The 14,867-nt window shown below is 50.7% G+C and overlaps 2 protein-coding genes across 2 annotated transcripts; both read right to left on the reverse strand.

Moving 5' to 3' along the window:
* Positions 1 to 4,552: 4,552 nt before the first annotated feature.
* TRIVIDRAFT_140208 (uncharacterized protein) lies at positions 4,553 to 4,819 on the reverse strand (the record flags this gene model as incomplete). The annotated part of the gene is made up of 1 exon (XM_014106122.1): positions 4,553 to 4,819. One exon carries the CDS (start codon positions 4,817 to 4,819, stop codon positions 4,553 to 4,555), a length of 267 nt encoding a protein of 88 aa, XP_013961597.1.
* A 1,365-nt stretch (positions 4,820 to 6,184) lies between these two features.
* Positions 6,185 to 7,310, reverse strand: TRIVIDRAFT_197242 (uncharacterized protein; the record flags this gene model as incomplete). Its single annotated transcript, XM_014106123.1, has 5 exons — positions 6,185 to 6,190; positions 6,235 to 6,264; positions 6,818 to 6,920; positions 6,991 to 7,061; positions 7,182 to 7,310. 5 exons carry the CDS (start codon positions 7,308 to 7,310, stop codon positions 6,185 to 6,187), a joined length of 339 nt encoding a protein of 112 aa, XP_013961598.1.
* Between the last annotated feature and the right edge of the window lie 7,557 nt (positions 7,311 to 14,867).

Genomic DNA, 14,867 nt, shown 5'->3' on the forward strand with positions numbered 1-14,867 from the left:
CATGGCGGATTTTGGATCGTAGGTTGCGAACAGATAAGCGTGTCGTGTCGTCTTTCGGAACAGATGGATATCCAAGAAGCAGCAGCGGCAAAAGGAGGACTAAACGAAGGATACGCCGCGCTTGTTTTCCGGCCGCCGACGACGAGGGAAAAGGAAATTGAATAGGTCAATTAAAATATATAATTCGTAGACCAGTGCGCAGAAATGTTAAGAGAAAGAGAGGCGCCTGGGAAATGAAAGCAGAAGCGGTAAAAGACGAAAGCGAAGTTTAAAATTGCTGGTGAGATGGACTCGGAATACAGGGGAACAAGTGCAGAATGACCGCATCGGATCGGCGTTAGAGCGGTACTTGGGCTTGGCGTGGCGCTTGGCGAGATGCGCAGGTACAGCCCTACCGTCTTTAATTAGCATTGTCGAAGTTCTGGAGGCGGTCCTGATTCGCTAGCCTTGTACAAACTCCTGGTCTAGACAAGATCTAGAGCAAATACGGGGCTTCATCCAGCCTTGCCTTTGCTCTGGCTTAGACCCACTAGACAAGCTTTATCTAGGAACCTAATAATACATCAATCGAGTATCAGCACATGCATAAGTATTACCTATTCATGAGAATTGGATGCAGAGTATGGAGTACCTACTAGTAGTATCGGGGAGTGCCAAATTGGGCAATTTGCTGGCTTACTGTACAACCAACCACGGTACGTACCTCGCTACAATGTCTCAAAGTCACGAGACACCACCGTCCTCTATCAACCCCATGTCAGTGCTTGCAAGTTTTGAAATCCTTCTCCCCTTTTTTCTCTTTCTTCTCTTTTCCTATACCCTTTCTAATCGCAACCCAGCAAGCGTCAAGGGCCTCTGATTCGGCTAAATCGCCCAATGACACATTTTTGATTTAGTTGTCGAACCATGAGTTCAACCAAATGCTGAATCATCTCTCCACGTTCGAGGGCAATGACAAAATATAAGCAACAATGATTCTAAAGGCGCTACAATCAACGAGAACCCCCCCAATCATGGCTTCTGAACATCCATGTCCATGTTCATGTCCCCACGACAACGGCCAGTAGTATATGTTCTCTTACTCTACTAGTCAGTTGTCAGCAGCCGCATCGATATTCCGTCTTCGCTCATATAGGGCATATATATTGATTCGAAGAAGAATTCCAGTATACTCAACATGACCACGGGGTAATTATGTCAAACATGATCATCATCACACGGCAGCAATGATCGTATACTGACTTAGTCGCTGGTAGTAGACAAGTTCCACAAGCTCCAGGAGACAGTAGTCGACCAGGACCACAGACAATGTTCCCTCGGTCTCTGGCTCTTGTATACAAGGCAATGCTGATTTTCTTGAGTGAAATGAAGAATCCAAACGTGCTTAATTGGAGTTGTTCGTTGTCGTTAGTCGCACAATTGCATCAGCAAGACAAGGCCCGGTCATCTGCATTCTTATGTCCCATCAACTCGCCAAAACACTGTTTTGGGACGGATATGAGATGGCCAGCCACTTTCTTTCTGTTTGCTGCCTGTGAACATACCAACATCACAAGCGGCTTGGTCGGGAAGGTTCCAACTACGTCACCAATGAGTCTCGGCAGTGGACCTAGGAATAGGTGTCTACTTACAGCTTGGCGACGATATTGACGCCCTTCCGTGTCTTGTCTCTTCACCGGAGCATGAAGGCCGAGGCGATTCCTCCTAGACGAATGTCAAAGCTATCAGAAGGTATATGCTACAATCGACATTCAGCATCTAAAAATGGCCACCCTCAACAAAAACATCGACTTCCCATTCCTATACGCCGCCCATAATCTCCACAGTTTCGACAGCGCGGCTTGCAATGGCAGCAGTATCTTCCTTGAAATGGAATAATTCAACTCTTATATCCTTCTACAGAATGTTTCCGTCACGTTTCTCTTATATTCGTAACGTGGTGTGAGGCCAAGCTCTTTGTTACCAACTTCTCGGCAAGTCGAACGCCATTTCGACACCTCGATACCCTGTTACATTGCCTTTAAAATTATTGTTTGGACATTGTTGGTACCAAATTTCTGTTCCCACAGCCACCAGCATCGGCATATGGCTTGGGGTTAATATGACAGCGCTTCAGGGATGAATATGCGTTTACGAGTACCCTCAATTTCTTAACCATGAAATCCCGAGCCTCTGTGACAAGGCAGACACTTGGAGAAAGTTCACCGGTGCAACAATCTTGATGCATCGGCCATGATGATGACTATATCAGAGAATGCGAATCGCAGCACGCTCTATGGTTTAATATAATGCCTGGCATTATCTTCATCCCGTGCGAAAAGGGGAAGAGTACCAACAGAGAGTGGCGAGAAGAGGCATACAAGATGCCAGGATTTGCAGCAGCACTTACCCACGGCTCGACTTCAGAGAATATAATACCTTCCAGCCTGTCTTGCCATTGTATCCTCCTGGGATTCAATGACAACGGCCGCTACGATGAATTGTATTGCGAGCGCGGATCCGTGACTAGCATAATATCACGGCCACTGATACTACCAAGCTTTGCCATCTACTATTAATGCCACGAGGTCTGCTTCTCATGAGCATTTCAGGATCGAAACAGCAAATACTGGGCAAGTATACTCGGAAACAATGCAAGAACAACAAACAAGACGTTACAATATGCTATTCATGTTGGCCATGGGATCATTTCTCACACGGCTCACAATTGCTACATCGCAAGCATTACAGACGTTACGCCCCAAAGAAATTCTGAGCAATGGATAGCCTATCAAAGTTCCTAACCCAAGATCTACTGTTACAACTTTGTTATAACATATCTTCGGCCAAGGTCAACTCAAATAGCTTGGACCTGGAGTCCTGGGTCAAATGCCATCACAACAAGATTTACCATCCAATACTGACAATGGCAAGGCCTCTCACAGGAGGATACTGGCACTCCGAAAGCAACACTCTATGTGCACTTTGCTCATTCTCGACGGGAATATTCTCTTTCAGCATTTACTTGTATCCATAATCCGCGATGTTCGCTTCAACAGTGAATGCCTATCCGATCCTCCTCTCGGATCGGCTATCAACAATGAAGCTCGGATATCAGATGATGCCCAGTCGGCGAATCTCTACCACGCTATCGGCGTGGCGGCCAAGGATATCCAGACCCCGGAGTACATGTACAAAGCGACATTCACTCGTCACCATTGTCACAGGGCCTTTCAGCTGTTCTCGGCCAGCATTTCTAGTCGCCAAAGAGTCGCCGATCAAATGGCGGACGATCCATCTGTATGCATAACCAGCTTATGCCGGCTGTCTAGCACGAGCCGGCACTCGCTCGATGCACGAAATCTCCCCATGTCGGGTCCGCGGATATCAGCTGCACAATACACACCACTAGCTTGGCAAAAGCAACGGTTTTTGTTTCCTATCCGATGGGAAAGTTCAGAGTAAGTTTACCGAAGCATCACGCGACGCAAATCACGCTGAGATCCGTATATAGCCGGTGAGAGGCCCATTATGATCTATCAACCGCTGAGGAGCTGTTGGACGCCAACTTTAGCAACATGGCACCCAAAAGTGGTAAAAAGTCAGCTTGAAAGAAAGAGAAAGAAAAAAAAGATTTTGGCACGCCTCGGATTTTCCGCCACTGGGAAGCGCAAGACGTCTGAGCAGGGGTCACATCGCCACCACTCTAAATCTGGCTATCGCCAGATCATGAGGCGGCTGGGACGTTCCGCGTTTAATTTAGTCGTGCCACACCTTGCTCTACCAACAATCAAGTATGCCGCCAAGCTGTTAACAACGTGCCACACCCAGGGCCGGTGGCTCAGCCAATAAAGCCTGAAGGATTGCGCCGACATATGCAAGAAGCAACCCAAGCCCGAACAAAAGATCCAGGCAGTTGACGAAGCCCAATCACGAGGGGGGGTGTCGACGATAATACACAGGAGGAGCTGAACTCGAGCTGCGGTGATGACGTTACATTGCGCCTGCGGCAATATATGCCCATGTTTTCACTCGACAAGCAACATTACAGAATTGCCACTAGTTAGTTTGTGGACCTGGAGAACCCATTTACCGATTTGGCTCTTGATGTTGGTTTGCCGAGGCCCGTCGCATATACGAGCTGTGCAAGCTGTCCTCTTTCTGCAGTCAACAGACTCGTTACGAATTCGGGGGGGGTTAGCCTTTCGGTCGATTCTACACCGCTGCCGTCTGTGATAATCTCTGGTCGTCGTCGTCGTCGTCGTCGGAAAAGGGCGACGAGCTCCACGGGTCGTTGCGAGGAATGGTGATGCGAGGGCTGAACACCTCGTCGTTTCGGCGTAGCAGCGTGATGAGCGGCTCGAGCGAGTAGAGCAGCAGGCCGACGATGGCCACGTCGACCAGCAACAGCAGCAGAAAGACGGCGGCGGTGACTGGAGAAACCTGGGTGATTGATTGTCTGTATTTCGAATGCTCTTTCTACTCTGTGACGAGCATTAAGCCCTGTCTTTGCAAAGGGTCGAGTCCTATATACCGATTTGCCTCCGAATACAGTCACATACGACCATATCCATCAGAATATACGGGATCCCGTCCGCTCTCCCACGGTCAAGCTGATGAGAGGCAGATTAGTAGTCAGGTGGGTGACCACTGGCGAACACCGGCTGTTGTATGTTTCTTTCATTTTTTGACGTTTTATTTTTGTATTTTTGCGTTCGTTGAAGTCCTCTGCAGCCAATGGTGTGGGGGTGAACTTTCGAGGAGGTAGCTTCAAAGCCTCACAATGTGATCCCAAGGAGCAACTCGAAATCAGTATCGACCAGCTGGCCGCCGAATTCATACTGTTGAACTACATGGTGATTATGCGTAAAACCATAATGCAGGGGCAAAATCAACATTTGTAGCCGCCGGTAAAGCTGGTGTCAATATGGATGTAAAACGCTGCGTTCACGGGAAGACAGGAGATGAGTATTTTGCTCGTTTGCTCGCGACCACGTATACCTAAAGCTGCATTTGGACTATTACAGCAAGATGGCATTGGGCAAATGCTCGTTTCCTTGGGCAATGCTCTGTAGAAGACATCCTGTCTACCCGGGCATGTCAAGTATAATCTCTTCCTCCCCTCATCCTTGGCGAGGAGAACCACCAGCCGTGCTATATTTGTTCCAATTCTTCAATTTTGCATTCCTTTGGTATACTACTATATGGACTTTGGCCAATATCGGTCTTTTCTATTGTAAAATACTGCTCCTCTTCTCCAGCTTTCATCATCCACACGACATTTTTTTAGTATATACAGCCCAGCTTCATACAGATCGAACAGCGAAGCAAAATGCCTTGAAGCCTAGATTGTGCTACACTACCAAGCCAAGCCATTATTATGCATTATAGGATTGGTCCATTCATGTCAAGCACGCCTTTGCATTCCTTGGCATCCTGCTCCTCTGAATCGAGCGAGTAGAAGAACTCGCAAGGCTCTGTCGCAGTATTCACTCAGCCCCCCGCGGGGGATCTCTTGTCTCTAAAATCAGGCTGTGTGTGTAACACTCCATGCAGAAAATCCCTTGGCCCAAAAACAAGGAGGGAAGGGGGGCGGTTATTTCCATGCTGTGAGGCCTCTCGTATCTATGCCTGGGACTAACATCAACTTCGCGGCGAGATCGCCCGATGCCAAACATGCAGTTCGTATAAGACGAACTTTGCCCATCCAACAGCTTTTTTGGCCAAGATTATCGGCCGAGAAAAGACGTTACAAGGTGGTGAACTGGGTTTCGATTCCTTTGACACGGCGAAGGATTATATCCCAATGAGGGGGGGATTCCATGCATTTGGGGCTCTCCTAATAAAGATATGGAAGGTGAATACTGCGAGACGTGGCTGTGAAAACTATTGAATCAAGGTGTAATGATTGGGGAGTATGTACAACAGACATCCTGGGTTCGATGTGAAATAATGACAGATCATAGTTGATACCTGTCAAGTTGACGTGAACAGCAATTGATCCCGTGTGGCCCGCGTAAGGAATCTTGACATTGTTTGTGGAAACCGTTAGGCATTGGACTCTTATTATCCTTGCAACTACGAGTGATGAATTATTAAACATTTATTCCATGGGTTGTAGCACACCTTCTCTAAGCATCGTGTTGAAAAGCTGTAAACCTTTGTGTTGGATTGACGCTCCTCTCCAGTATCGCGACGCAACACCTCATTTCTGATTTAACGTAGAACACAGGCTACCAAATCGATACATCTCACCGTAGTACGCAGTTTCCAAAGAGCACCGAGCTGCAGGTACACCAATTCACAGCTTATCCAAATACTACAGTAAACATCAAGGTCTAGGGTAGCGTCCGGGTAGAAGCCTGCACGGAAGAGCACCCCAATTCGAGAAATGACGCTATTCACAAGGGGTTTAACTCCAAAAACCGTCGGCTGATATGGCAATCCATTGTTCGATGGTGGACGGATTGGGCATGAAAATCACCACCCCTCCCCCTTAGCAAGGAACCGATTGCACCAGCCGTCGGCCGGATTACTGGTAACGGGCGCCATGCACGCGATATGGATTGCCCAAGGTCATAAGCTCGATGGGAGGCCGGACGGGTCGAACCACTCCAAACCGATGTGCTCGCCACGGAGGCGAATGGCATTACGGTAAACTTGGAAAACTGGCAGATGTGATCCAGCAGGCCCTGCAAAGGACCATCGACACGGCCAGGGGAGCAATAGGGGATTCCAAAGTGCTCAGCTAATCACCTGAAACATCACACGGCCAAGGGGGAAAAAAATCCGGTCTTTGTTTCGAAGGAGTCATCTCGTCCCTCCTTCACGGACATACTCTCGGCAAGTAGGAATCAGCCGACAGAGCAGTCAAATCCTTCTGCTCCATATTCTTTTGGGGGTTTCCCTTCTTCTTCTTCTTCCTCTCCGCGCGCGTGCCTCTGTTGTCGTTTTGTGTTAGTAGCGAGGGCCAACAGAGAGGGCCTCGCCAGCAAAAGGCCAATCACATACAATCGCGCTGCAGGAAGGAGAGCTTCGGCGAACTTGATCACCGCCTTTGATGAGATGGGCCGAACGGCGTCCTGCAGGGTAAACAAAGCTGAGCCCTGGAAACCGGGAAAAGGGAAGGGGATTGGGGAAAGAAAAAGAACGACAAGATAAGAGTAAGCCACGGCCCCGGAACCTTTCACATTCTTACCTACATGCGGTAGTGGCACGAGTATGCGCAAGTTCCCGAATCCAGCAATGCGGAACTGGAAACCCCCACAACCCGTAGACTCATGGTCCTTGATGCAACCCGAGTCTGACTGAGATCTTTGCCTTTTGTGCATGCTCAACCAGGACAGGAGAGCATGGGTGCAGTGAGCAATGATTCCCATGCCCTAAGCCTCAATCTGTTCAAAACAGAAGGGAGTGCAGCCTGACCGTACGAGCTCTCCCTGCAGTGTATTGAAAACCCATGAGACCGGGCGTCGATTCGTAGCTGCGTAAGTGCTGCGTATGACCAATTACGTTGACGGCAAACGAATAGAGAGCTTTATTCTGCCACACCTCTTTATGGCCATGCCGGCGCTAAAGGGATTTATCAAAATGACGAAAGCAGGAGTCAAAGGCTGTGTACGAATAACGACCCCCCCCTTAAAAAAAGAGGACAAGCAACAAGAAGCCATATGGGGCGCCCCTGCAAGAACCATCACCGCACCTCCAAAAGGACTTCCAAACCCGAGAACCGAGTGAGATGATTAAGGGATATACAGCACTTGCAGGATTGGTTAATGACGGGGGAAAACAGGGGCAGGGGAGATGAAGTTGGCTGACAAGAAGAGATGAAAAGACGCAGTGGCAACCCAATGCTGCTGCTTGCCGGACCTGGTCTAAGTAGCGTTCCTGGTTGTGAATACAGACAGCATAACGAACCGAAGCAAACTCACCATCTGCCCAGATTCACGGTTTATCAAAGATGAGATTGGCATTGCCAGTAATCCCTGCTCTGCCATGTCATGAGGTTGCATCGGCGCCTCTCTTCAAACCGATGCGACGCCACACTTCGGCTTTCTCTCTGTCTCCGGCTCCCCTCCCCAGAAGCAAAACGCGCGCTACGGGGGGTAGCCTGTCAGGATCTGATTACCACCCCCATTCAGCCGCCACGGGCCGTGGGCCACGATCACAGGCCACCACTGCCCGTCATCGAAGAGTCTCTTCGGGGCGTCTCCCCATTTCTGTGGAAGTGTGACACTGTCTCCGCATCCCGCTCAGAGTTAGAGTTGCTCCGGATTTGAGCCAGCGTATTCGTGGGTGCCGTCGTGGAATTATCACGGTCGTACCGCAGGTACCGCTTCACTGAACCCACAACTCGTCGTCCAAGGTGCTTTGCCTCATCTCGCCGAGGGCCATTTTGTCTTCTCGCCATAGGTGTGGCGCGCACATACGCTCGGCTCGGCGTCAGCCCCCCTCCAAGCCTAGTTCCGTGCATTTTCCCCCTTCCCCAAGAACTTTTCCGGGGCAATTCTCAGGTGGACCCTCAAAAAGGGCCTGTTTCGTTCTGGACACCGAAGGAAAAGAAGCCTTCGCTCGCTAACTGGAAACGACACGCCCCCAGTCAAAGAAGCGCCGTTAGGACGCCGAACTCCAACTTTTTTTTTCTACTCTTTCGATAGCAGCGCCGAGAGCATGACACTCAGGAGAGGTGGTTGGCGGATTGGTGGTCTTCGATCGAGCGGCTGAAGCGTTCGTGCGATCCAGCGGAACGCCTGCTGCCGTTAGAGAAGAGCCGGACAATGAGCACGCGGCATTTTCCCCTCATTCTTTCGTTTCTGCACATTTTGGCTGTGGCGTGTTGGTCTGAGCAGCCCGGGGATGTCATCACCAAAGTCCTAGTGCGAACCTCCGAGACTGTATGGTCGGTACCCAGTAATGGTCCAGTCTGGTCGCGCCTAGGGGAGAGAGCGAGACAGGACAGAAGCGGCCCTGGCAGACCAAGGCCTCTCTCTCATGCGCAAGATCTGCCGCTGCCGCAGGGTGCTCGGCAGATGAACTGCGTACCGGGAGCAGAGAGGCGTCCGGCCGTGGAGGGCAAGTCGTAGTACGAGTAGTATCAACCTTGTGGAGGAATAGGGAATAGGGCCGGCGACGATGTGACCTCAGAGGCCACACGATGCCGCCTATCTACTGTAGCTCATGTTGCGTTGCTAATGGGTGCCGCGGGCCGCCGCTTCGCTGCTGCTAGAATCTCTCTTTGGCTTCTTCCCGCACACGAGGGCCTAGCCACCAGTACAAAGTAGGCAGCAGACGACCTCTGCAGTGTGCCGGGATGCCACGAGGGATTCTCCTGGTTGCGCAGGGCCAGCCCGCCATCATCCCAAATTCCGGCCGTTTACGTGATCCTGGTGACATGCACGTGGAAACGCCAGGGATGGTGGCATCAAGAGAGGCTTAGGGGAGGACACATGGGCGCGCATTTTTTTCCTTTTTCTGGTCAAGGCCCAGGTGGAATTTGTGGGGGTCCCAGTGCCTCCTTGTGGTGTTGCGTAGAAACAAGAGCAAGGAAGACGAGAAGCAGCAGCACTTGTACTCCGTAAGAATGGCGCGTTTCTCCTAACGGGGTGAGAAGAGAGCTAAAGCATCTCCCCTCGCATGCCAAATCTCAAGGACGCACACGACCTGCGACAGACTTGGGGTGCGGTTTGCATTCCGTCCAGTACTCGCTCTGATGAGGGTCCGCGGCGGCGTGTTGCGAGTCGGTGTCGTTTAGCAGTGCTGACTCTCCGTGGCCCAAGCCTCGTTTCTTGTCCGAGTTCTAGAGCGGCCTGCTAAGCGCCCTCGTGTTGGAAATCCGGGCGCGTTCTTATCAAAACCCCCATCGTGTCGTGTTGGCTTTTCAAGTGCTCGTATAATACAAGTATGCCGCAGACAGCAGCTCTGTTAGAGGAGGGGCTTGCTTCCTGTTAGGAAGTCTATCATGTGTCGGCTAACCCAGTCACGGCCCTCAGCCATCCCAAAGAACGGCACTTGTGCTGGAAAGTGCCGAACCAAATGCTTATTCGGGGACTGGGGTGCACTGGAGCGGCACATGGCACCTTTCTTGGGCCAGCTCCTTCGCCAAGCTCAGCGTGTAATAACTATTACATACCGCTTTGTCGCTCTTCGGATTGCCGCTCGCAGGTGTGGATGCCTTCTGTTCCTTATCTCGCAAATCTTCCTTTTGCGTCAGCTCCTAGCTGCGCCGGACGCATGTTCCGCCAAGCGTATGTTCCGCCAAGCGTGATAGCCGGGGAGTTGCTTGCGAATTTCCCAGGCCCGCTCATTCCAGCTTGTGATTTCCCCGAATTCCGGAGTAAGAAGACACCAGCAGGGCGGTTCGCTCGGTACACAACGACTGCCCGTGATGGGGTGTCTTTGGAGGTGGACACTCAGGCGCAGCCATGCAAGTTGTGACCAAAGGGGAAATCCGTCTGGGATCATTACGCCAAATTCCGCGGCCTGCAAGGGCAGAATAGCCTGACGACTGCATGTGCAGTAGTTAATACCAGCAAGTACTCCGTGCAAGTAGGTATTGTATTCAGTTGTCTGATCTGGGGCGGCGGCTGCCTCATGGAGCCCAATCCTTACATGTGCCCGTGCTTGTACTGCACGGCGGCATTTCAGGTGCGACTCCGTGTGATATTTTGATATTAAGACGGTATCAAAGCGAGGCCCATGGCTCGAAAAGCCAATCTTTCTGAGACAAAGCTATCCCAGAGCCCAGCCTAGTGCGCTTGGCGTTTTGCTTTCCGTGCTCGTACGAGATCGGAACCAAAGCTTGAAGAGCTTATTTCTCAGCCATTCAAATTCACATGGCACAGCAAGGAGCGCGGCCGCTAAGCTTCTCCTGTCTCGGGTCCGTGCTGGTAAATCGTTCCTTGTACACTCCGGTAAGAGTCCATTGTACTGTACTGTAGCATCGCCCGTGCACACTTCAATTTTGGCTGCCGATTCCGTGTTGCTCCGTTCTCCGCGAATGCTTATTTAGGCAACTTTGCGTAGTTGGTACTGCTGGGACTCTGGCTTCTTCCTCTTGTCACGCGATTTGCAATGACAGTCGCAGTTATCATCAGTATGTGCCGTACTGATTGGGACATTGTACCGCGATGGGCTGCGAAGGAGTGGACAAATGGAGTACATGTTATTCGGCGTAACAGAACCGAGAAATCATCTTATGACAGCTGACCGGCATTGGCGATGCAGCGAGGATGGGAATACGAGTACAGATTAACTCCCGAAGACCGTACGGCACGATGTTCCATCTGGCATTCGTCCCGGCAGCTGTGACGTACCCGTCGCACAGCCCCGTTGCGTTGGTACAAACTTGCGGATGCATTGTTGGACTCCGTCTCCGGGAATTGTTCACTTGTTGCATCACTGACGATCAGTGTCTTACAAGTATTGCTTTGGCCGCCTCTGATCCACACGCAGGATTTCCACTTTCAGTGATAATTCCCGGCAGTCACTGGGCCAGAAGCGCCTTGAGTGTGATTAAAAATGACAAGAGACTTGTCTTCAAGTGATCGATTCAAGGGTTCCCACTGATCCGGCATCCGAGCCGTGTAAGATTGCGTTGACCACAGACCTCGAGTACGAAATGTCACGTTTCCCCTAAATAGTATTGCAACAACAATGCCGGACTAAAAATTCTGGCTATGGCTGTACCCTCTATGTGACGTACCTTTAGCTTGGTTCCTGCTACTCGTGCAATATAATCCGCTCAAGCATGGGAGAACCACCCTAGCTCTAGGCACATACGAGTATTCGAGCTGTGAGCCCTACTTTTTGCCTTCGCCTTGGCGCAAGGACCAGTTGAAAAGGGGGGATATGCCGCCCGGCGGCAATGCAGACCCTGCGATACCTGCGAGTACATGTCCAGCGTAGTATTTCTCTTGAGTGCCCTGTACGGAGAACAGATTAAGCTGAGACAAATTTGCGCCGGATGCATTGAGTATGCGCCAATGACATAACAAGCGTACAAGCGCTGCGCGGTGTGTGTGGTGAAACCTCCCTTTCAGTCAGAAGAAAGGAAACAAGGTTGTAACGCCGACGTCTCCTTTAGGTGGGTTGTATAGTACTTGTAGAAGGCAGCGGATAAGATTCCGCACAAGTTGGGTTATTCCACAGCTGAACACACCATTTTCAAAGGCATTTGCCTCTGGAACACTCCCCCTGGAAAGCCAGCTATGCAGTGCTACCACTCTTAATATAAGTTAATATAATGCTGTTTTGTATTCGTCATAACCTGGCAGATTAACTCAACTTGACCGCGGCCGGTTTACTTGAAGCAACGATTCCCATGGAATTCTCACGCTCCCTGTCATCATTGAAAGAGGATCGGTAGTTGTCCAACATGACTAGTCGACCGACTAATGACTCGGAATTTTGCTGGTTGATTTCACTGCATTACTCGACATTGAATTCGCCAATCATAAAGCCTTGCGGCATCTGACTACCTTAACAGTCTCGGCACGTATGTTTTGGAGTGAAAGCATGGATGGGGGGATGCATGCCGGCAGATTAGTTCCAGGAATCGTGATTCGTGTACGAAGCTCCCGTTGTGTTCTCCCGCGACGCAAAGCTGCCCTGGCGTATAACCTTGGCAGCTTCGGACAGAGCCGGGATTATACAACATGCAAGCAGGCTGGCTGAACTATAGGCTATCCCTGAATTAGTGCCGAGCCTTTTTGGACTTCGCTTGTCCGTCGGGACCGAAAGACGGCGAAAAGGACCACCAATCTTTGCCACAATGCTGGGTTGCGAAAGCCGCTGCCAGCCTGTGTGGCTTGAAACTCAGCCGTACAAGTGCTGTTTCCTGCATGGAAGGGTTTTCGGTCATCCCTGACAACAAAGTGGCGGCAAGAGAAAGAGAGAGAAAAAAAGGAACATGGAAACGCAAACTGACGGCACGTTACACCTAGAGGCCCTCCGGTGAGAAAGATTCTGGTGTACGAAGTACTCATTATGGTCTGGTCCATGCGCAACGGGGTACGTACCGAACAGACCATGTTGTTTGTCTTTGGCAATAGTTCGCATGTATTCTTAGATGGCCTTTCTTAGATCCTTCTTTTTTCCTTCTTTAGATTCGGCGATTCAAAATAGAAGACATAATAGTACTACAGCGCAAGAAGTCGCGGGACGCGCTAAAAATTAATAGATCAATGCTTACATGGGCTGGTCAGCACTGAGTCCATTTCGAGGATAAGCAGGAGAGGCTGGAATTCTGTACATACAGTAGTTCCGTTGTAATGTCAGATCTGAGCGCCAAGGGCCATGCCGGCTAAGTCCTCGCCCGTCTTACTGCGCATCCATGGCAGAAGGGGAACCTGTCAGCATGCGCCAACTAGCGACCTAGATTCCCATCTGTCGTGGACCCTGAATATGCGTATTACTAGCAACAATCGATACTCTTACGTCGTACTTGAGAATGCCAATTTGGAGAATAGCACAGCCACCATCACCGTAGGGTGCCTCTCTATCCGAAGCGGCTGGCTGAGACACTCTGCCAGGAGCTTATTAAGAGGTTCATCGGATCGAGGGCAGTTGTCTGTAAACCTAAGTTGAGAGCTTCGACCATTAGCTTGCGTAAACAGAGAATGTTGCGTCTCCGGATTGAACATTATTGCCCATGGGAGGCAAGCAATTCCGTAGAAATGAGTACTGTGATGCCAGAGGTACGGACGGAAGAGAGGTAACATTAGTAGCAGTACTACCGTGCTAGTCGTGCTACCTGCGGTAGGGGCTGCCAGATGTGACGACGTTGATGAAAGACTCGGCCGAGCTGGTTGGTTCTCACAAGGGATACCGTGATTAGCGTTGCATGGCTGATCCGGAGATGGTGCTTGTTCAGGCAATTGGGAGCCGGGACTCCCATGCAAGAGCCGCGGACTTCGCGGGCAAACCGAACGGCGAAGTGGGCTCTGGGGTACAGACAAGCGGGTTTAGTAAGTGCTATCAAAGCAACTCCAGGTGCCGGCAACTGTGTGAATGTGCAGGGGGCTCTTATGCTCCATACCTCGTACGAAGCGCAAATGCTGCATCCGGCAACATCCTATGTCAGATAATTCGTACTCGTTAGCAATTTCTGAGGGTGCCCGCTCGTCATTCTCATTTGCACGGTGAAAGAGCGGATCCAGGCACGCTGGTGTGGTTGCCCGTTGCTCCGACGGAGGACGGCACCGTCCAGCTTTCGGTGGTGTACCTGTATTAGCAGCCCGGCACATTCGGCGAACCTGAGCCTTATGCTCCGTAATAACGCTACAGAATGATAAGGGCTAAGCAACCGAATGTCCAGTGTGACGACCTCAGTGATTTGCATATCTAGCTGAGGTTGGCTGCGTCGCTTGCAATCACACGCGACAGGGCATTTCGTACTACCCTTGGATTTGGCCTAAACTCCTGACAAGAGGATTAATATGCATGTTGGGTGTAACAGCCATTACGGTGTGTTTAAATTAGCAATTGGTCGCCACGACAGTGTCGAAAATGCCACTCAGGTGTATTTTAGGAGAGGCACTGCATGAATATTCTCACTCTTGGTCCGGGGTGTCGCCATACCTTAAGAATACATAGCAAGCACCGACGCATAGTATCAGTTCTAGATGCTCCCGACTGATAAATGCCCCCTTGATGGAGAGAATATTCCAACGCTTCCATGCTGGGGTCAAGGTCCGTGTTCGTCGATGGCGTGGCGATCTAGCCCCCAGACTGGGGGGTGAAATCCCAAAATTATCCGCAGGGCTTGCTGTGGAGTTAACTGTCTGAGCTGGTTCGCCGGTGCTTGCTAGCGACCCGCCTTGCGCTATTTTCTCTTGCAATCTTTGGTAGTGACGATTCTTGCGATCTAACGGTGGCAGGCACGGCGCTGT

The sequence above is a fragment of the Trichoderma virens genome (genome assembly GCF_000170995.1).
Source record: "Trichoderma virens Gv29-8 chromosome Unknown TRIVIscaffold_1, whole genome shotgun sequence".
NCBI classification, from domain to species: domain Eukaryota; kingdom Fungi; phylum Ascomycota; class Sordariomycetes; order Hypocreales; family Hypocreaceae; genus Trichoderma; species Trichoderma virens.